Genomic DNA, 20778 nt, shown 5'->3' on the forward strand with positions numbered 1-20778 from the left:
TGCTCACCACCATGCTTCCCCTTCTGCTCGGGCGTCTTCTCTGCATCTCTGCACGATTCGCAGGCGGGATTCTTATCGCCGGGGATGCCCTTGGCGCTGTCCTCCTTGGGAACGGCACCGGCGCCGGATTTTGGCTTGGCGCCAGTTTCTGGTGAGGTGGCGGTTGGGCCTGTAGAGATTGGGAGTCAATAGGGGTTCAAAGAGAAGACAACCAAGCTGTGGATTGTGACGAAGGGGACAATGTCTCTCTCTTTCTGTCTTCAAGAAGCCTTGTAGGGCTCTGCTACATGTTGGATGGCTGGTAGTGTGCGGCAACTGGGGTATCACGAGACATCGCTAGCTCAGGTATCAATGCATGTGCTCGCTAAGATTACCGACCTTGGCCCTGGCCCTTTGGTGGCGTCTGACCTCTTGTGGCTCCTGGCATGCCTGGCATTTGTACAGCACCGCTCATGCCACCTATTGTCGGGATCTGGAGCTTTCCCTCCGCGACTTGCTTCGCGAGATCTGCAAAGATCTTCGCAGCTCCAGGTCCGGCGCCGACGTGGTCATCTGGCTGTAGGTCCGGCCCGCAAGTAAAAGTCGTGCCCTCGCCCTCCTTGAAAAGGTCCGCATCGTCGAAGTAGTCCACCGAGTAGTCGATGTCGATGCACTTGCCGCCACCAGTGGGGCCGACGTGAGCACAGTGAATGTCTGGACGGACCATGGTCAAGATGACGTGAATAGTGCGGCAGGCGAGGTTGTCACCCCAAGCCTCGTCGAAGTTACCGAAAGGCTTAGCTCCAAGCTGCTTCGTGCAGTCTTGTTCATCTTTGAACTGTAGGTCCTTGCCCTGGCAGCGCTGCTGAATGACTGGGCAGAGACCTCCAGCAACGGCATCCTGGACTTGCTTGTTGGTGTAGTCGATACCGCTGCTGGCTTTTGTCCAGGCTTGGAGGTTGGGGATCCAGGATTGATATTTGTCGACTTCGCCCTTGTCGTTGAAGTGCCAGAAGGAGACTTGTGAGAGGGTGGTGGTTGGCAAGCTTTCGTTGAGGTTGCCGAGCATGTCGACCGTGCCGGTACGGAAGTAGACTAGGGAGGAGGCGACGCTGGGGCATGATGAGACGAAGTTGACGACTTGGGCATCGTAGAAGGCGGTGCCGGCTGGGTTGGTGAAGGGTGTTGGGGCGAGGGCGAAGAAGTATCTACAATGTTACATCAGTATAGTGTCGTTTCCTTAGTTCGTTAGGGCGAGACTCACTCGATCGAATCTTCGAAGTTGTCGAATTCTCCGACAGGGCTGACACGCCCTATAGCATCAGGCGCAAAGAGGCCAGGAGGAACGGCCTTGCCTCCGCCCAAGATGATTGGGACTTGGTTGGGGTAGACTGTCAAATCGTAGATATCTCTGACTGTCTTCAAATTCCTCAGATACCAATCCGGCTGGTTGTCCTTCGTAACAGCACACTGGTCATCATGCCTCGCAAAGAGTGCATTGGTATCCTGCACACCCAGCACTCCCGCAGAGGCGAGGGAGACCGAGGAGAGATAAAGCAGGGAGCGAAGAAGAGACATGTCGACGCTTGAAGAGCAAGAGGATGAGCACGATTGAGCAAGAATACCAGGACCGAGGAGTTACTACCTTATATTGGTGATTGGACTGCTTGGGTTATAGCCTTGCAGGAAATGGGGCGCAGAGCCTGGACCCCAACATCGTCTCACCTGTGACGTCGACCGGAATGAGGTTGTCATGTTCGCAGGCGGAAGCGGGTAGAAATTTCAAGTGTTGCCACTGGCTGCTGGGAGGGCATCGTGGGTACCAAAATTAGCGATGTGGTCACGTATAATTATGCTTGCTTGGGAGCGGCTTTCGCGGAGTCGTGCTGGGTTGCTGAGGTCCAACCATCTGCAATACTGATAGGTCGCAGGTGGTGGACCGTGGCTGGCAGTTGCGGTAGCGCATTGTTGTGTGGGTTTCGTGTCAACCGGGACGCCGCTCCCGAATGGTTGATAGAGGCTTCGACAGTTTCGCAGCTGTACGAGTGTACTGTGTCGATGTGAACAGCACGTCCAAGCCTCCAAGGTCTTACCTGCAAAGTAGTCATAGAGTTAGAGTTCAAGTGGCTTAGTGTTCCCGCCAGAGATCCATGTCGGACCTGCAGGGGTCCACCATGCCGGCAACGAGAGTCATGGACGACAAAACCTTTGACTGCCAAGTATGATGCAGGAAGTGTTGCAGCATATTATTGTTACTGAAATGCCGAAACAAATGCAATATCTTTGCTCCGTTGACTTTGCAGCTCTGATAAGGCTGTCAGAAATACTGTAGGAAGACTGTAAGGACGATGTCTCGCAGCCTAATGGAATGCCGGAGCTAGGACCCCAGATTGACACCTTGCCGCGGAGCGCCTGGAACTTGCGTGGCCCATGCTCCGGAAGCGCGTGGTCAAAGGGCGGCCGCGGTAAACAACGATGACGATTCAGTTACAGTCGTAAACGCGTGGTGTGGTCCTGGACTGCCCAATGAATGTAAGATGTTATGCCCAGTGAGGACTTACGACTTGATCCTGCGAGGCTGATGGCTTTGCCAGCAGTGATGGGAATTCGTGAAAGGCGTCCACATTGAGGAGCCCGTCCTCGTCGTCAGACTTACACCGGCTTCCCTCGATCGTAGGACAAACAGGGCTCGGAAGTTCGATGCGCCAGGTTCTTCTCGGGGTCAACAGGCTATCCTTCGATACATTTTAGTTCTGAACAGGCTGAACTATTAGTCACACTTATTGCTTACTTCGTCTCGGGCAGGACCGACACCTTCACTTGTCCGTTGCAACGACAACGACGCTCTGGAAAGCTCTAAAGTCGCAAACCTCCGTTACGCTAACTGCGAAGAGCCTCGATCTCTGGGCCCCTCACAGCTTTGAGTGTCCTATGAGCAAGGAATCAGGCGGTGTATCATCGTGGTGAGCTGCCACAGTGCCGGGCCGTCGCGGCTCATAGCCTTTCGCGGGAATTCTCTTGCCAGCGACGGCTGCACAAGACCATGACCTGCAGCTTGTCGATGCTTCCAGAATATGATGATTCCGCTTTGGCTGACGCTTCCGGCGGCATCAGCACCAGACTTGTCGAACAGACCGGACCATGAAGTGTTCTTGCTGTGTGTCCGAGTCGTGTCGGTCGACGGTACCTCTCTTTGGTCATGGTGGCCAGGCGTAGCCACTGATGAAGGCTTTCGGATAGCGAACTTTGGTTTGCATTCTCCATCCTGGCACTGGTGTTGATGGGACACAGTATTGAGACAGTACAAGGGTGCTGGTGGAGTGATCTTCTGCGCTTTGGACCATATCCATCGTTGCACACAGATGGGACAGAGGCCATTAACGACGTTCGGATTCCCGTCCACCGCTCGGAACTTGTCGGGTTCTTCGAATCCATCGTTCTCTTCGTCTTCTTCGAATCCTTCCGTCATCCGCCATCTGTCCAGGATAAGCATCAGAGCCGTTCGTCTTCAGTCCTCCGTATTCATCGCAGAACTGGACGTGGCTCAGCTTAGAATGCGCAAAGTTTATGAAGGCTGGGTCGGCAAAATGGCGACAGCGTGAGTAGCGATAACGCTGAAGCTGAGTCATTGTCGATGTCGGATCACTTTGCTGAGGCTAATTTAGTCTCTGGTGGTCAGTGGAGAAGGTTGCAGCATGGAGCCACGTTTGAGGCTCGTGGTGCGAACTGAAGCCATCCCAAGAAGATTGCTCGTGAAGAACGTAGAGTCTGCCATGACTCCACCATGAATGTCCGAGGCTGGTGTACTGGACAGCATGAACACAAGTTGGAAGCTCAAGATATAAATGCGTAGCCCAACCCCTGCTCAACGAGAGGCAGTATGAGCACTTTTCCGACGGCTCTGCGGCTCATCTTCGGCGTCTCAAATGTCAACACCCATCACTGCGCATGCGTGGTCACCTCGTTCCGTTCTCCATATCAATTGGGGTTACCCTCTGTAATGTCGTAGTGGTCGTTGTTGGAGTATTTTCAAGGCAGCAATGGACAGCATCAGGCAGACGAATTCCAGGACTGTGCCACAACTTCGTGCACGCAACAAAACTCGTTACATTGCCTGCATGCAAAGCAAATATCGTAACTCTTCGCAAGAAGACACCTGAGAGCATTAGCGGAATGTTCTCATACTTCCTGAAGTACATTTCGTCCCTCTGGACACCGCCCGTACTACCGCGCATTCTGGTCAAAGTCAAACCAAGCACGGACGAGCTGTCATTATCAAGCAACGAGCCCTTCACGACAACGCTTCACGCTGTGGTCGATGGCGACACTCCGCTCACAATCGCGTATCACGATACTGTCCTTCATCCTCGTGGCGGAGCGATTGGGAGTGCTCTAGATAGCGAAGGCTTGACATTCGAGTGCACGAGGACCGGCCAGCTTGCCCAGCGACCGACACTCAACATCTGTGACTTCAGTAACGCCGCCATGCGTAGCAGCAACGACGTTAATTGAGATCCCAGCACACAGACCGGACGAGACTGCTTATTCGATCACTCATAATCTCTCCGCGCAAAAGTTTTGGCTCAAAGCTGGTGGTCGCATGTCGGATGCTGCCCTCGAGATCTTCGACGTGGACCCGGATGACCCCAGTCCACAGCCTCAGGACATGTTGTTCAGACCGCACCTAGATGACTTCGAAGTTGGCCGCACCTATGAGATCGGCCTGGGTATCGAGATGAAACGAGTCTGGTGGTGGCGTCGTGGCAGGAACAGCGTTGTCTTTGCGAATGGTCCACATATCATCGGCTCGATACCACGAGATGGACCCCCATTGGAGATGGAGCTGGTCAATACAGCTCGGTTTACTGTGGTGGAGTAACTGTTGGCAGCATCTCTCGAAGTGCCCTCGTTTGTCCTGAGTGAAATCGCAGACTTCCTTCGGTTTCCACTCTCCTTGACGGATTCCTGGGATGAAATGACAGGGCGGTCGTAGACTGATGTATTTGTTTGAAGTTCGACAAGGCCCAGTCCAGGTGGAGCCGCGAAAGACGCGGTCGCGATTGCCGTAGTCTGTGCGAGCAATCCATCTTCCTTCCAACAAGTCGTCCTCATCATGGTAACCTCAAGACATATCATCCAAGACCAGCCCCATCACTGATGTCAGCCAGCCGAGCCTGCGTCGAGAAAGGTCAAGAGAATGCCAATGGTCAGGCAGGAGGTACCAAGTCCAGGCAGTGCTGGGCCAACGACTGGATATGCCCTTCGCCCGAATAGAAGGCGTTGATCGATCGCACTTTCACATGTCGGCTGGGCGCTGACTGCTCACCAGAAGATGAATTCAGGCAGCCTGATGATGTGTGCCTTTGGGGATTCATGTGATTAAAAAAGCATGGCCAGCGCCCGAGACCGAGAACGACACAGCAGAAACGTCGAAACAAAGCCAAGATCTGTGGAGCGTGACAAGGATGACGTCTGGGACAGCCGAGGCAAAGGAGGATCCCTTGTCTTCTGACTGGCTCAAACAGATATACCCTTCATCTCTTTACTTCTTTCGGCCTCAGAATGTTTGTGGGGTCTAGATCTTGGACCACACTCAAACCACATGCGCCATGACCTCTTGGAGTACATTGAACAGCAGCCGAAAGCATCAGGATACTGGCCTTGTATTTGGGAGCGCTCTGAGTGCACCTCTGTCGTCTCTGCATCGTTGACATTGATCGACAAGCATCTGCAACATGGCTTCCAATGTGCCTCGATCGGTATTGTTCTTACTGGGGACTGCCACGGAATCTGTTATCATTACCTCTGTTGTACCTCACGAGTACCTACCAACGCCGCCATTGTCTCGCGTCTTCGTACGCCTAGCAATCTTACAGCTTGTGCTATATGCAGTCTACACTTGGTTCATCTACCCATTCTTGCTGAGTCCGCTAAGAAGCATACCGGGTCCAGGTGTAGGTTTGGGGAGATGTGTCTCGACAGCCTTTGCTAACATATCAACAGGGCGGCAAGTTTCTCATCGGCAATGGACTCGCTACTTTCGAAAGGCCTGCTGGACAGTCGTTCCTCAAATGGATGAAAGAGATCCCGAACGACGGGCTTCTTCACTTCCGTGGTTTCTTCAACATGGACCGTCTACTGGTGACAGACCCGAAGGCCATTGGCGAGATTCTAGTCACCAGAACGTATGACTTCGAAAAACCTGCTCCACTCAGGAACTTCTTGCGATACATCCTTGGCGATGGGTTGATCATTGTTGAGGGCGATGTGCACAAATTCCAGCGCAAGAACATCATGCCCGTGTTCACTTTTCGCGCCATCAAGGAGCTCTATCCCATCTTCTGGAGCAAGTCGTGTCAACTCACACAAGGTGTGGCACAGCAGATTGCGGAGAAGTCGGGTGGCGATAGCAAAGATGCTACGGCTGTCGTGGAGGTGAACCACTGGGCGAACCAAGTCACTATGGATATTATTGGCATGGCTGCCATGGGCCGTGACTTCCAATCACTCAAGAATGGCGAAGATCCACTGATCGTTAACTACGAAGAGCTACTGGAGCCAACCAAGGAGAAGCAAGTCTACTTCTTGATGAACATTCTGTTCGGTCCAACCCTGGTCTCGAAGCTTCCCTGGAAAATCAACGAACGCAGCAGGATCATCCAGGAGAACATCACCGACATCAGTCTTCAACTCGTAAAGGACAAGAAAGAAATGGTCAAGACCGAGCCAAAGGGCCACAAAGATATCCTCTCCCTGCTCATCCAGTCCAACAACTTCTCCGACAACCAGCTCGTCGACCAAATGCTGACCTTCCTGGCTGCGGGACACGAGACTACATCCTCCGCCTTCACCTGGACCACATTCCTCCTCGCCAAGCACCCGGACATCCAGACCGCCCTCCGCAAAGAAATCCGCGAAAATCTCCCCTCCCCTAACTCCCCAGCCAACGACACCGACATCTCCGCTATCCTCGAAACTCTGCCCCTCCTCAACGGCGTCTGCCAAGAGACAATCCGCATGTACCCAACCGTCCCCGTCACAGTCCGCGACTGCGTCAAGACCACTCAACTAGCCGGTCAACACATTCCCAAGGGCACACAAGTCATCCTCTCACCCTGGGCTACGAACCGGAACCCAACCCTCTGGGGACCTGACGCCGACAAGTTCATCCCCGAGCGCTGGATCGATACTGATGAGAAGACCGGAGATCGCAGGCCTAATAAGAACGGAGGCGCGCCGAGCAACTACGCTATCTTGACCTTCTTACACGGCCCGAGGAGTTGCATTGGACAGGGTTTCGCGCAAGCTGAGTTGAGGTGTCTGGTGGCGGCTTGGACGGGGATGTTTAGTATGGAGATGGCGGATCCGCATGAGGTTGTTATTCCGCATGGGGTTGTGACGACGAAGCCGAAGAATGGGATGCATTTGAAGTTGAGGAAGTTGGATGGGTGGTGATGGGTGAAGGTCAAGGTTGGAATTTTGGCCTGGAGATGTGATGATGAGTTATTGGTGGCTGTTTGGAACAGAAGTGGACGGTCTTAGTTTATCGTGCCCATGATGATTGCTCCACATCGATGACCAAGACCAGGATCCGAGCTGAGCGTTCCATGCAGGCTATGGATTTCGAACATGTAGAGAACAGGAGAGTTGGCATTGTCGTTGCAATGCATGCTGATGCGAGTTCTGTCTTAGAACAGTTGTATCAATGCTCTCACTCGATCGTTCCACCCCCAAGTGTACATCAAATTGAACTGTGCCAGAGACAGCCGAGCTCCAGCTATTGATACAGTCATCGTACATGTAGACATAGCGTATTATACAGTTTGTCATGGTGAGGGAGCGGCATCTTCGTGACCGCACCATTAGACTTGGACTGGCTGATCAGAATTTGGTCGGACGACAGCAGCGATCGTTCAGCAGGCTGTCTCTGCTCAACACGAGAGGATCCGCTGTCCGAGCAAGTCCTCGCGTGAGCCGGGAGGCAGCACGTTGTCTGGTGGGAGTAATGCAGTGGCCTTCATCGCCGGCCTTGTAGCGCAGGCTTCCCACAACATGGTCCCCATCACTCCAATGCAAACGCAACTAACCCGGTGAAAGTCGCAACATAAATAATCCCCGCCCTAGCCACATTATACACATTCCAACTCCTCACAAACTCCACCGTATTCCCCCTCTCCATCTCCCTATCCGGCGGCGCATCCTCATACGGCTCAACTTTCTCCTCGTCACCTCCAATCCTCTTAATCTTATGCACCAGCCCTTCCATCAAAGCTATTCTGTACGGGAACACACTCCCCAATATCGCCGCAGCACTAGCCCACTTCCTCCACTCCAAATTCCCAACGCTGCGCGCCCGGTACGCTGAAACGCTGAAGACGCCGATCGCGAAGAGTTCAATGGGTACGACGAAGGGGAAGTTCAGCGCCTCCATGCGAGCGAATTGTTGGGCGACGGCTTTGTAGGTGCCGGAGCTGCCGATGCTGAAGTCGAAGAAGGCTTTGGAGGAGGAGGGGGTTGCGGAGGGGGTTAGGCGGCCGCTTTCTTCTTGGAGTTGGGGGACGCGAAGGCTGGAGGCTGGACGGGAGGGAGGTTGTGATGGTGATGAGGAGGCGGATCTTGAGGTTTCGAGAGGACGGAGGAGAGCTGGGATGAAGACTAATGCGGTGGTCGTTTGGGACGATGCGATTGCGAATGTTGAGGCCAATGCGATGCCTTTTAGGCCGATCCAGGTGCGGGAATCGGTTGCCATGGTGGAGTGGCTGGGTGTGTTCTGCGAGCGACGATGTAGACGTTTAATTGAGGGAGTGACGAGAAGCAACGGGAAGTTCGACGTTGTATGTAGCCGTGTTGATCCCCACGACCCGCGCAGCGGGTGTTAGCTACCTTAATAAAAATCACTACCTCAACGATATAGCTATCTTAACACGCGTTCTATCTCATTTCTTACGCGTTATCTTATCAACATAGTGGCTTCCGTCTATCGTGAAGAAGAGGCTCTTGTCTCTAAGGCTGCACAGTAGTATGTAGACGCGTTAGAGCGCCTACCCCTTAGCGAGGTAGCTTTAAACTAGGGAGTCGATTACTAGCGACTTCGTCGACGCGTTCTTAGACACAACAGCCGTACGACACGACTAGCAACATACAGGAAGCTTATAGACGAACAAGAGGGTGTTCTAATATTATATCTAAAGAGGTGCGATGCGATAGGTGTTTCTGCGCGTATACGACAGCTATCACGTTAGAAGTGTAGGAAGTTATTGTACGGGCTTATATAGGGTGTTTCAAAAGCAGAGTGTGTATTGTATATATCTATCTAGAATAGACAAGTGTTGCTATTAAAGAGGCTGTAGGTGACTAATTAGCCACCTAATTCTTGGCGTATATAGCCTTTAGTTTTAATTATAGGCTAGTTACTACTTATATATACCCTCGGATTGCGATATATCCCCTTAGCTTGTACGCTAGAGTAAATAAGCTAATTCCTATATAATCGCGTATAACCTATTATAACTACCCCTCCTACCTATAGTAGTAACTTTAGGCCCTCGGTACTACTACTACTATAGTAAGGGTAAGTTAGTTATTTTAAGTAAAGTAAGTTAAGCTAAGGTAAGCTTTATACCCCTTCTTTATTCCTTACTTTTACTAGTTACTATTAAGAATATATAGGCCGTAGGTCAAGTATATAGGTATAGGTATATTATATAACTAGATTACGTAACTAGGGTTTACTAGCCTATAGGCTAGTAAATATCCGGATACCTAGTATCTACCTATACTAACACTAGCGATACTATATATAGACACTATCCTATTAGGTCCTTCTTCGTCTTTCGTATAATCCGCCGTCTTCTACTACTACGTAACTCGTACCTATTTAATAGGTTATAAGTCCGGGTTAGTAACTCGGTATTTCACCCTCGACAAAGTCGTATTAGAGTTATTCCTCTTTATATTACGAATATAGGTCAGTAGGCATGTCGTACGGTACTAAGACTAACTTAGTATATACTCAGCTAGTCGAGACAATAGTACGGTAATACTACCGAGATACCGTACGAATAGTAGGAGCGACTTAGAGGACCTAAAGTCGCTTAGCTAGTTAGTACGAGACTGTCGGAGGAACTACCGTCGTAGGATAAGACATAGGTAAAACCGATAAGGCGTAGTGAAACAGAACTAGGACTAGAGTAATATCCCTCTATATAGGTATAAGAGACGTAGTCTCTATACCGATAGTAGAGACACCTTTGGTACTAAATACTATTCTACTATATACCTTCGTATACTACATTAGTCCTTCCTCCTTCTCTATTACGTGTCCTAACTTCCGTGTATATATATAGATAGATAGATGATTCATTTACCCGTTGTGGTGCCCTCCGGCCTATGCGGGTTTATGTCTATATATGTTACTGCATAAGGTAGGAAACCTATTCCTAGGTAAAAACCTCCTCTCCTTCTCTAATAGCTTCCTTGCCATGAGTTCTCAGTTTTCCTTCCATTAGGGTGCACTAGTGTCATGGTGGTTAGCCTCTGACTACCTTGTCTGCAACCCTAGAGTTGTCCCCCTCTTCCTGCTCTCCTCCTCCTTCTTTCTCTCCTCAATCCATCTCTCTGTTTCCCTAGTAAGAGAGAACTGCTCCAAAAATCCTTGGTGGATGATCCACCTTGTAATTCTCTGGAGGTCTCCCTTATTGCTGATCATGGCTTGGAAGTTTCTGTTCCTTGCCCTTGCCCTCCATTCACCTCTCCCTGTACTCCATTCTTTGCAAACCAGAAGTCTATGTTCGACATTCTGGGACAGGTAGCCGCATGGGCAACTCTTGTCTTCGATACCTAGGACTTTTCTCTGATGCAGGTATGCCCTGACTCCGATGTGTTCAGAGCGGATTTGTATTGCTATGCTTGCTTCTGACCTGGTCAGGTCTGAGTACAGTAGGTAGTTGTGGCTACCAAACTGTTGGAGTGCCTTTGGGGTTCCTGGCCTCTGTAGGGTTCTTGTCCATTCAGTCTTCCAGAGGAGTCCTGCCATCCTTTCAGCTAGAGACTGTTGCTTCTTCCCTTGGCTGGCTGCTGATCCTCTCCCTTGAGCCCTTCTGTCCTGTTCCTGCTGGGCTAGGTGCAGCTGTTCTGTTAGTTCTTTGAACTTCTGCAGGTCCTGCTGCTTCTGTGGGGCTGGATTGGGTCTTGCTTGTCTGTGCCTTCTTGTGCACTGGCTCCTGATTTTGTTGACTGCCTTCTGGATTACTAGCTGGGCTGGGTATGCAGACGTCTTTCCTGCATACTGGTATCTCAACCCTTGAAGGTAGAGCTTGGCTGGTGGGGAGCCAGACTCCATTTCGACCACCCTTGTTGGAGTTGACTTGTATGCTCCAAGCACCTTTTTCAGACAGGAGGCTTGGGCTCTGCTGATGGGATCTGCAATTCTCTTTGGGATCTTGTCTTGGGCTGACCAGATCTGGGCTCCATATAGCATGGCTGGCTTCACAATGGCCTTGTACATAACCTTTGCTTTCGCAAATGTGGCTCCCTATGTGGAGGCTGTAAGCCTGTCAATTGATTGCCTGTTGTCGTCTGCTCTTGCCTGTGCTTTCTTGACCTGTGGTCCCCAGCTGAGCTTTGGATCCATCCATATTCCTAGCACCCTTAATTCACTTGAGGGTTCTGTTGTGTGTCCCTGAATAGTGATTAGGGCTTGCATATTGTGTCTGTTTCTGGCTCTACTGAAGTGGATGAGTTGATACTTCTCTAGGGCAAATCTGGCTCCATGTTTCCTGGCCCATTCCTCACATTCCTTGTGTTTCTTCTGCAAGATTCTGCAGTTCTCTTCTGTGCTGTCTGACCAGGCTAGGATGTTTGTGTCATCCACAAACCCTGAGGCTGATGTGTTTCTAGAGTTTAGCTTTGCTAGTAGGTCTGCCATAAAGAGGAGAAACAGGATTGGAGACATCGTTGATCCCTATGGGATTCCTGTCTCTGTAGGCATGCTGTCAGATTTGTATCTACCCAGTCTTAGTCTTGTGGTTCTGCCTCTAAGGAAGGACTGGATAAACTGGACTGTCCAGTTGGGGATAGCCTTCTGTTTCAGGATGTGGATCAGCCTCTGGTGTGAGACATTGTCAAAGGCTCCTGATATGTCTAGTGAGAGGAGTGTGGCTGCTTTGTTGTTCCCAAAGTGCCATAGGGTCTTGATCTGCTCTGTGATAAGTTCCACAGCTGTTAGTGTTGATCTTTGTTTCCTGCCTCCTATCTGTTCTTCAGGAAGGATTCCATGTTCTTCAGCTAGGTTTGTCAGCCTTTCTGCTATGATCTTTTCTAGGAGTTTGCCTAGTGTGTTGAGCAAGGCAATAGGTCTGTATGCCTTTAGCTTTGTGTAGTCCTCTTTCTGTGGTTTTCTCAAGACCACAGTCAGTGACTCCTTGAAGTGTTTAGGGCAGTGTCCTTGGGCCATGCACTGTGAAAAGATGTTTGACAGTGCAGGGGAGATCTGGTCCTTGCATGTCTTGATGAACAAGTTTGGAATCCCATCTGGTCCTGGGGCCTTGTTTCCTGAGAGTGTCTTAATGATGCTCTTGATCTCTCCCTCTCCCACTGTGCAGGATTGCTCTAGTGGTGTTGGATACACACTGCCCTCCAGATCCTGCAGGTCAGCTTCTACCTGTGTGCCAAAGAAATGTTTCCCCAATGCCTGTGCCTTTCCTGGGAGAGTGTGTTGGATTACTCCTTCCTGGTCTTCAATGTTTGGAAACTGGGGCAGCATGTTTCTGTCCTGTGTGGGTTGTCTTGCCCACTTTGCTAGTTTCCACATCTTCTCAGGATTCTGGGTAATGGATCCAACTGTTGACCTCCACTCCAGCATCTTGTCCCTCTTGATCTGGGCCTTCTTGTCTCTGGTTGCCTGGTTGTATCTGTCCCATGCTTCCTGGGAGTGACTCTGGGTAAGGGCTCTCCTGGCCTGCCTGGCTGCCTTGACCTTCTCTGAGCATTCCTTTGTCCAGAATGGCTTCTGGTACAGTGACTGTTTCTTTTCTCTGGTGTGGGCTGCCGCAGTTTCCTGCATTGTTCTAACCAGTTCTGCCACTGCTTGGTCTATGTCTAAGGCTGTTTCCAGTCTACTGGTCTCTAGTCCAGCTAGCTTCTGTTCCAGGTCTTGTCTGATCTGTTCCCAGTTGGCTGCCTTCCAGGCCAGCTGAGGTTCTAGGTCTCCTTCCTGCTGTGTCTGTGTTTCAAACTCCACCTGAATTGGGAGGTGATCTGATGAGGACTCCAAGTCCTGGTTAACCCAGCATCTGGTGACCTTCTGCTGCAGGTCATGTGATGCAAAGCACAGGTCAATGGTGCTTGAGCTTGCTCTCTGTGACCAGGTAGTTAGGCCCTTTGGGGTAACTAGGTGCATGTTGTTGCTTTGGGTAGTGGAGAGGAGTCTGTTAGCTAGGAAGTGATGGGCAGGTGCAAAGTCTGATCCCTATGTAGGATGGTGCAAGTTGAAGTCTCCCAGCACGATGTGTTGGGAGTCACTCTGCAGGATGTCTGGCAGCTGTTGTAGTGTGCCCAGCTGGGTGCTGCTTCTGGAGCTGGGGGGTGGGTTGTATACACTGTGGATGTGGATGCTGCCTTGGTTGGTGTTGAGTCTGACTGAGGTGATGTCTCCCCCTTCCTGTTGGATTTGTTCCTAGCTGTCTGTTGCCATCTCTTTGCTGATGTACATGCATGTTCTAGGGGTGCCTTGTTTGGCTAGGAGTGTGTGATACTTGGGTCGTTAGCAGTAGATGGTCTGTTAGATTTGCTGTTGATCCAAGGTTCCTAGACTGCAATAACTAGGTGTTTCTTTGGGTCCAGTGCTTGGAGAAAGCTCCTCTGGACCTTGTGCTGGCTTTTGTTGACGTTGTACTGGATAGTGGTAAGATTAGGTGTCTCAATCATGACTTATCTATGCTGCTCTCCTGCTGGTCTTCTCGTGCTTCCTGCTGCTGGCTGCTATTTGGGATTGTGGTAAGGTTGAGCCTGCTTTGTGACGGGTCTCTTCCTGCAACCACAATTGATTTTGGTCTACCCATAGCAGGGTGGCCTTGGGCCTGTGTGGTCTCTTCTGTTCTGCCTCTTTTCAGAGGGTTGTAGACAGTCCTTAGGGGTTCTTGGGTGATTGTCCCTGTCTGGAATCTGATAGGGGTGTTGATCCTGGCTTCTCTTGCCCTCCTCTTTGCCTCAATCCTAGCTGTGCAGTCTTGGGACCAGGAAGGGTGTTTCTTTCCACAGCATGCACATCTGGCTTCACTCTTTGGGGCTGTGCAATTCTGTACTTTGTGGCTACCAGCACAGTGGGAACAAGTGTCCTTTTGGCTTAGGCATCTAGTAGAGATATGACCATACTGTTGGCACTTGAAACATTGCAGTAGTCTGTGGGTGCTTCTATGGATTTCTGTGTCCATTCTTTCGCATTCCCAGAAGATGCCCTTGTCAAGCACGGTGTTTGCCTGTTCTACAGTGCCTATCCAGAGCACTAGAGAAGACTCTCTCTTTGTGTCCTTTGTCTTTCTGTTGACCCATGCTGCTTTTGTGATCTGTAGCCCTGGGCATACAGCCTGGTTCTGGTCCTGCAGCCTCTTAAGGTCTCCTTCAATGTCAAACTTTGTGGTCATCCTATGGGCAATAACCATATTTTGTTGGTGTGAGACCTTAGCCGTCTTGCCTAGTTTGACTGTCCACTCCTTCTGTGTCTCTAGCCTCTTCCTGTCTTGCTCCTGTGCTGTGAACAGCTTAAGGACACCTCCCTTCTCTTTCCTGGCTCCAATGATGCCTTGTATCCCAATCTTCTGTATGATCTCCTTGCCTGACAGGCCCTCAATCTCTTTCTGCTCTTGCTGGTCGGAAATGTAGACCTTGATAGCTGTTTTCTGGGGGGGGAGGGTTTTGGGATGCGACTGCTGCCCAGGTTGGTTGGCTTAGTTTCTGGCCTTCCTGTGTCCTCTTCTTTGCTGCTGCTGCTACTGTCCTGTTAATGATCTGTCCTGTTTGGCTCCTTAGTGCCTTTAGCCCTCCAAGGAGCTCCAAAATCATCCCCTTAAGTGCTCTTTCTGGGTGCTCGCCATCTCCTGCCATTGCCATTGTTTCTGCCTTCCTGCAGACCTCCTTCCACTCGTTACTCTCCTGCTCCTGGTCGTTTCCTGCGATCGCTATCATCGTGTCACGCCGTTTTTCTATGTATAATTGGTAGATAGCGTGTATATATATACTATACCTATTTAATAGGTTATAAGCCCGGGTCTACTTGATAGGATATCGATATACTAAGGAAGTACGACGTAGGGTATTATACCCTATACCCGGAATCCGTACGGTAACGTACTAATAGACTCGGAGAGTCTACTATACGGAACGCTACTAATAGACTCGGGGAGTCTAAGCTTATTCTAACTACCGTAGTTAAGTAGAGCTTACTATATAGATAGATAGATTTGTTATTCCCCTATTCTAGGACCCTATTCGGCCTATATAGGTATATATCTATTGTTATATATAAAGGGAAACCCGAATAGGTGAAAACCCTTCCCGCCCCCGACTTCTCCTTATCTAGATTAGCTTTCCCTCTAAACGTACGTAGTCTATATTACTACCCCGTTAGCCCCCGCTCCTAGCCGGTCTCGTCGCGCTACGCCGTATCCTCTCTTCCTATACTACTCCTACTAGGCGGTACTGTTCTAGCTAGCCCTTCTCTAGTATCTAGTTCGTAATACGCCGTAGGTCCTTAACGTTATTAAGAAGTACCCTAATCGTCCGGTTCCTCGCCTTTACTATCTACTCCCCCCTTCCTAGCGACTACCTCGGATAGACGAGGAGTACGTACCGTACGTTCTAGGAGTAATAGCCGTAGGAGTAGCTAGTATTCGTATATTCTAGAACCTTCCTCTATAATAGGTACCCCTAGAGGCCGATATATTCGCTTCGTAGTTAGGTTACTATACTACTCTATACCCTCGTAAGGCGGTAGTAGATAAGCTTCGGGGGGTACTTAACCGCGGATTTCGTAGCTAACTATTCCTTAGGTTGTCCCGCTAGCTAAGGGCGTCTACTATGCCCTACAACCTAGTTGTTCTACCTCTCTTTCTATAGTTGCTCTATAAGCGATTTCTTACCTTCCTATTATATTACTAGCTATTCGTCCCTTACCCGGTAGTTCGGCTCGTTTCCGGGTCGAATGCCCTTATACGCTAGTACTAATTCGCGGGCCCTTACGACTATACTAGCGATAACCTTCTATACTAGGTACTGTGCCGACTTACCTAAGTAGGAGGTCCGTAGTCCCTAGATATATAGGTCGATCGGCGGTATAGCGGTCTCGTACTTAAGTATCCTTATTAGTATCGACTTATATACCCCGGTGACCTTTCTTAGGCATTAGTTTTAGATCTTCGCTAACGGCGCGACGAGTCCCTTTAATAGGTAGGCCCTCTTACCTAAGGACTATACTTAGCGACTATAGGTAAGGACTAGTCGTATAATAGCCGTATATAGAAGTCGTGACTATCGAAAGTCCGCCCTCTATATAGACGTAGTAAGCCTCTAGTATAATGCTATATTCTGTTTAGCTTTCCGTAACATTACCTATACGTACTTCCTCTACCGTAGCGCCGGGTCTACCTATAGTCCGAGGATCCTAAGCTAATTTACCGGGTTAGTCGTGTGCCCCTATATCTAGATAGAAGCTTATATATTATAGAACCGTAGCCGGCGCGTAAAGTGTATTAGATTGTACTTTTCTAGGGCAAACCGAGCCCCGTACCTCCTAGCCTAGTCCTCGTAGATCTTATACTTCTCTTCTAGTAGCCTATAGTTCTCCTTAGTCGAGGAAGACTACGCTAGGATGTTTATATCGTCTACAAAGCCGCTCGTAGCGGTGTTCTAGGATTCTAGGGCTAGGAGTAGCGTCGCTATAAAGAAGAGGAATAGGATAGGTACTAGCGTTAAGCTTTATAGGATTCTAGTATAGACTACTGTCATGGTCTCCCCACAGAGTGTACAGAAGGTGGGGACAGAAGAGCCTCAGAGTGCTCAGAAGTCGTCAAGAAGTGACAGTCCAGCTTGGTGTGTGAGCGCCAAGAATCACATGCCCCGCAACATTCGCTACGGGACCCAGCCCTCCAAATTCACCCCTCTACCAAACCTTGACAGATTCACTTCGGCTCGTGACTGTGTGACTCACGGCACTCCCGCGAGCACCCGCGACTGCGCTGGACCCTGGAAGAAGCACGTGGAAGACTCGGAACGTAGGGCAGGTTGGAATAAGGTTTTGAGCAAAGCTGCTGAGCGCGGCTTCGCACGGGTTAGCCCTGTTGATGCGGGGACACGCACTCGCGAGGGTCGCGTATAAATATCTGGCCTTCCCCAGGCCTCTCTTGCTTTCTTCGTCTTTTGTTTTGTGTAGCAATCATACCATACCCTTTTGCATCTGCACTTCGCACCTGCATTCTCGCTTTCACCCTTGCATCTCACAGGCCAGGCTCTCGCCCTGACATCACAAAAGACCAACAAACCGTCAACCACTCGAGTCATCCTCATGGGTGACCACGCCACCGATAGAGGTGTCAACCTCGACAACCAAGACACTCCATTCCACTTCAGTGAGTGGACTGACATCCCCTTCTCGAACGCCGCTGCCTTCGGTGCCTGGGCAAACGCCAACCCCGACACCGCCTACGCTCTCATCAACCGCACCGTCTCCTCTTTCCGCGAGACCGCCCAGCAGGTCGAGCAAGCAAACAACCAAGCAACATACCTTCAAGGTATTGTGAACACCTTCCAGAACCTCGCCCCGCACGCCGACGACAACCGCCGCCAGCACTTCTCCAAGAAGGTCAACGACCCAGACGAGTTCGACGGCAACAAGAGCAAGTTTGAGGCATTTGAGACACAGCTCACCATCAAGCTGTTGGCTAATGCCGACCACTTTCCGCAAGAGAAGGACAAAGTCACGTACGTCTTCTCCCTCCTTCGGGGAGACGCCGCGGCTCAGGTACAACACTACATCGACAACGCCACGCAGACTATCGGCTGCCCGGACGTCCTCACCTTGATGCAGGACCTCCGTGCTGCCTTTGGTGATCCAGACCGTAGAGCCACCGCCCAGAACGCCATCCACAACCTCCTCCAGAAGAACAAGAGCTTCGCCGAGTACCTCGCGGCCTTCAACCGCGACATCGGGTTCACCGGCTACAACGAAGAGACCAAGAAGAGCACTCTCCGCCGTGGTTTGTCAGCAGAGCTTCTTCGAGCCCTCGAGGACAAGGACGTCGGTGCTATGAGCTTCCGTGAGCTCGTCGAGACCTGCCAGCGCCTCGACTCCAACATGAAACACACCGCCTCTCTCCTCGCTTCCCGTTCTCAAGGTCGTCAGCCTCGTGGTCCCGGAAGCCACTTCGCTGCTCCACTAGGCGCCGCCGCTCCTACGGCTCTCCCTCCCGTCTCTGTAGGTGACGCTATGGATCTCAGCGCTGGTGCCGCCGTCCCTCGAGTCCAGGGCCTCGTTAACGGTAAGCTCACTCCCGAAGAGAAGCTTCGCCGTCGCCAGGCCGGACTCTGCACCTACTGCGGCGGTCCAGGCCACATCGCAGCCAACTGTCCGCAGCTCGCTGCCCGTAACGCCCGCAACCCGGTTCGCGGCGCTGTCGGCGCTATCGAGCCTGCTCCTGCTGCTCCCGCTGAGCAGGGAAAAGCCTAGGTCTTCCTCATCGACGCGATGAAGACCAAGAACAACGTTTACCGAAAGTGAAGAGAGGAAAGAAGTTGAGGATCAATACAGCACAGCTAGACCTGTACGACGAGACGGGCAAGGACCACGCTTGCAAACCGTTCGTCACGAATGTAAATATCGGCTCAAAGAAACTCTCTTCTTCCAATCTCACTCTCATGGACACTGGCGCACTAGGCGAGTCTTTTATGGACTATAAACTCGCGACCTCTCTCAACCTCGAACCCCAGGAACTGAAGTACCCTCGCACCCTTGAACTCTTTGACGGCACGGAGACTACCACTGGTAAGATTACTCATGTTGTACACACGTCAATCACCCTCGGAGGCAAGCGTATGTCGATCACCAGCTTCCTTACGTCCCTACCGCATCAGAAGTTTATCCTCGGCCTCCCCTGGTTCAGACGACACCGACCTATCATCGACTGGACTTCCCTTACTGTCAGCTTCCCTCCAGAAGTTCCTCCGGCACCTCCGCCTTCTCCGCCGCCTCAGCGCGGTCCTGAGTATACCAAGATCTTCCAGGTGAACGCCGCTGCCTTCACCACTGCTGCTAAGCAGCCCAAAGCTCAAGTCTTCGCCGCCTCTCTCCGCGATATCGACATCGCCCTCGAGAAGCTCGACAAGAAGCGTACACCTACCGACCCTGCTACGAAGGTCCCTCCTTGGGCACACCACATCCTCCACGTATTCGATGCTAAAGCCGCAGACGAGCTGCCTCCTCATCGCCCTCACGACCACAAGATTGAGCTAGAAGAAGGTGCAGAGACACCGTTCGGACCGTTATATTCTATGTCCCGAGAAGAGCTTATCGTCCTCAAGAGATACCTCGAAGAGAACCTAAAGAAGGGGTTCATTCGAGCGAGCCGTTCCAGCGCTGGCAGTCCCGTAATGTTCGTCAAGAAGCCCGGCGGTGGTCTACGCTTCTGCGTAGACTACCGAGGCTTGAACGCTGTTACAAAGAAGAACCGCTACCCAATACCGTTGATTCAGGAGACGCTCGAGCGCCTCTCTAAGGCCAAGTACTTCACCAAGCTCGATGTCATCGCTGCGTTCAACAAGTTACGAATGGCAGAAGGACACGAGTATCTCACAGCCTTCCGTACTCGCTACGGGCTGTTCGAGTCGCTCGTTATGCCCTTCGGCGTTTGTAACGGGCCTAGTACCTTCCAGAACTTCATTAACGACATCCTTCAGGAGTTCCTCGATCAGTTCTGCACTGCCTACATCGACGACATCCTAGTCTATAGCGAGACCAAGGAGGAGCACCGCGAGCACGTCTGTAAGGTCCTTCAGAAGCTCGCAGACGCCGGCTTGCAGCTCGACATCGACAAGTGCGAGTTTGAGAAGACCGAAGTCAAGTTCCTTGGTTTGATCATTACCGCAGACGGCATCAAGATGGACCAAGAGAAGATCGACGCTATCGTCGAATGGGATGCTCCTACGAACGTCAAAGAGGTCCAGGGTTTCCTAGGCTTTGCCAACTTCTACCGCCGCTTCATCCACGCATTTTCGGGCGTGGTACGCCCTTTGACGAAGCTCACGCGCAAGGGTGAGAAGTTCGCCTGGACCGACGAATGCCAGGAGGCTTTTGACTTGCTCAAAGCGAAGTTTGTTGAGAACCCGCTTCTACGGCACTTCGATTTCGAACTGGAGACCCGTGTAGAGACCGACGCATCCGACGGCGTGGTGGGCGGTGTCCTGCTACAACGCCGCTCGCCTGAATCCCCCTGGTTACCTGTCGCCTTCCTCTCCAAGAAGATGACCGCCACGGAGTGTAACTACGAGATCTACGACAAGGAGCTTCTCGCCATCGTCAAAGCTTTCGAAGAGTGGCGCCCCGAGCTCGAAGGCTCTGCTATGCCCGTCCAAGTAAGCTCCGACCATAAGAACCTCGTCTACTTTATGAAGAGCAAGCTGCTCAATCGTCGCCAGGCCCGCTGGAGCGAGTTCCTCTCCCGGTTCAACTTCGTGATCTCGTACACGCCCGGCAAGGCCAACTCGATGGCCGACGCCCTTACCCGCCGCCCTGGTGACTCTCCAGTTGATCGA

General features: G+C 51.4%; 4 protein-coding genes across 4 annotated transcripts; 2 read left to right on the forward strand and 2 right to left on the reverse strand.

Annotated features, from left to right (window-relative positions):
• Positions 1 to 370: 370 nt before the first annotated feature.
• CLAFUR5_12639 (Bifonsecin B biosynthesis cluster protein A) lies at positions 371 to 1734 on the reverse strand (the record flags this gene model as incomplete). The annotated part of the gene is made up of 3 exons (XM_047911787.1): positions 371 to 1187; positions 1244 to 1564; positions 1625 to 1734. The coding sequence occupies 3 exons, from the start codon at positions 1732 to 1734 to the stop codon at positions 371 to 373; spliced, it is 1248 nt and encodes a 415-aa protein (XP_047768475.1).
• Positions 1735 to 4152: 2418 nt separating this feature from the next.
• Positions 4153 to 4858, forward strand: CLAFUR5_12640 (uncharacterized protein; the record flags this gene model as incomplete). The annotated part of the gene is made up of 2 exons (XM_047911788.1): positions 4153 to 4453; positions 4500 to 4858. 2 exons carry the CDS (start codon positions 4153 to 4155, stop codon positions 4856 to 4858), a joined length of 660 nt encoding a protein of 219 aa, XP_047768127.1.
• An 856-nt stretch (positions 4859 to 5714) lies between these two features.
• CLAFUR5_12641 (Cytochrome P450 monooxygenase ptmK) lies at positions 5715 to 7434 on the forward strand (the record flags this gene model as incomplete). Its single annotated transcript, XM_047911789.1, has 2 exons — positions 5715 to 5933; positions 5983 to 7434. 2 exons carry the CDS (start codon positions 5715 to 5717, stop codon positions 7432 to 7434), a joined length of 1671 nt encoding a protein of 556 aa, XP_047768126.1.
• Positions 7435 to 8041: 607 nt separating this feature from the next.
• On the reverse strand, positions 8042 to 8728 carry CLAFUR5_12642 (uncharacterized protein; the record flags this gene model as incomplete). The annotated part of the gene is made up of 1 exon (XM_047911790.1): positions 8042 to 8728. The coding sequence occupies one exon, from the start codon at positions 8726 to 8728 to the stop codon at positions 8042 to 8044; it is 687 nt and encodes a 228-aa protein (XP_047768125.1).
• Positions 8729 to 20778: the final 12050 nt, after the last annotated feature.

This window comes from Fulvia fulva, chromosome 11 (genome assembly GCF_020509005.1).
Source record: "Fulvia fulva chromosome 11, complete sequence".
Lineage (NCBI taxonomy): Eukaryota > Fungi > Ascomycota > Dothideomycetes > Mycosphaerellales > Mycosphaerellaceae > Fulvia > Fulvia fulva.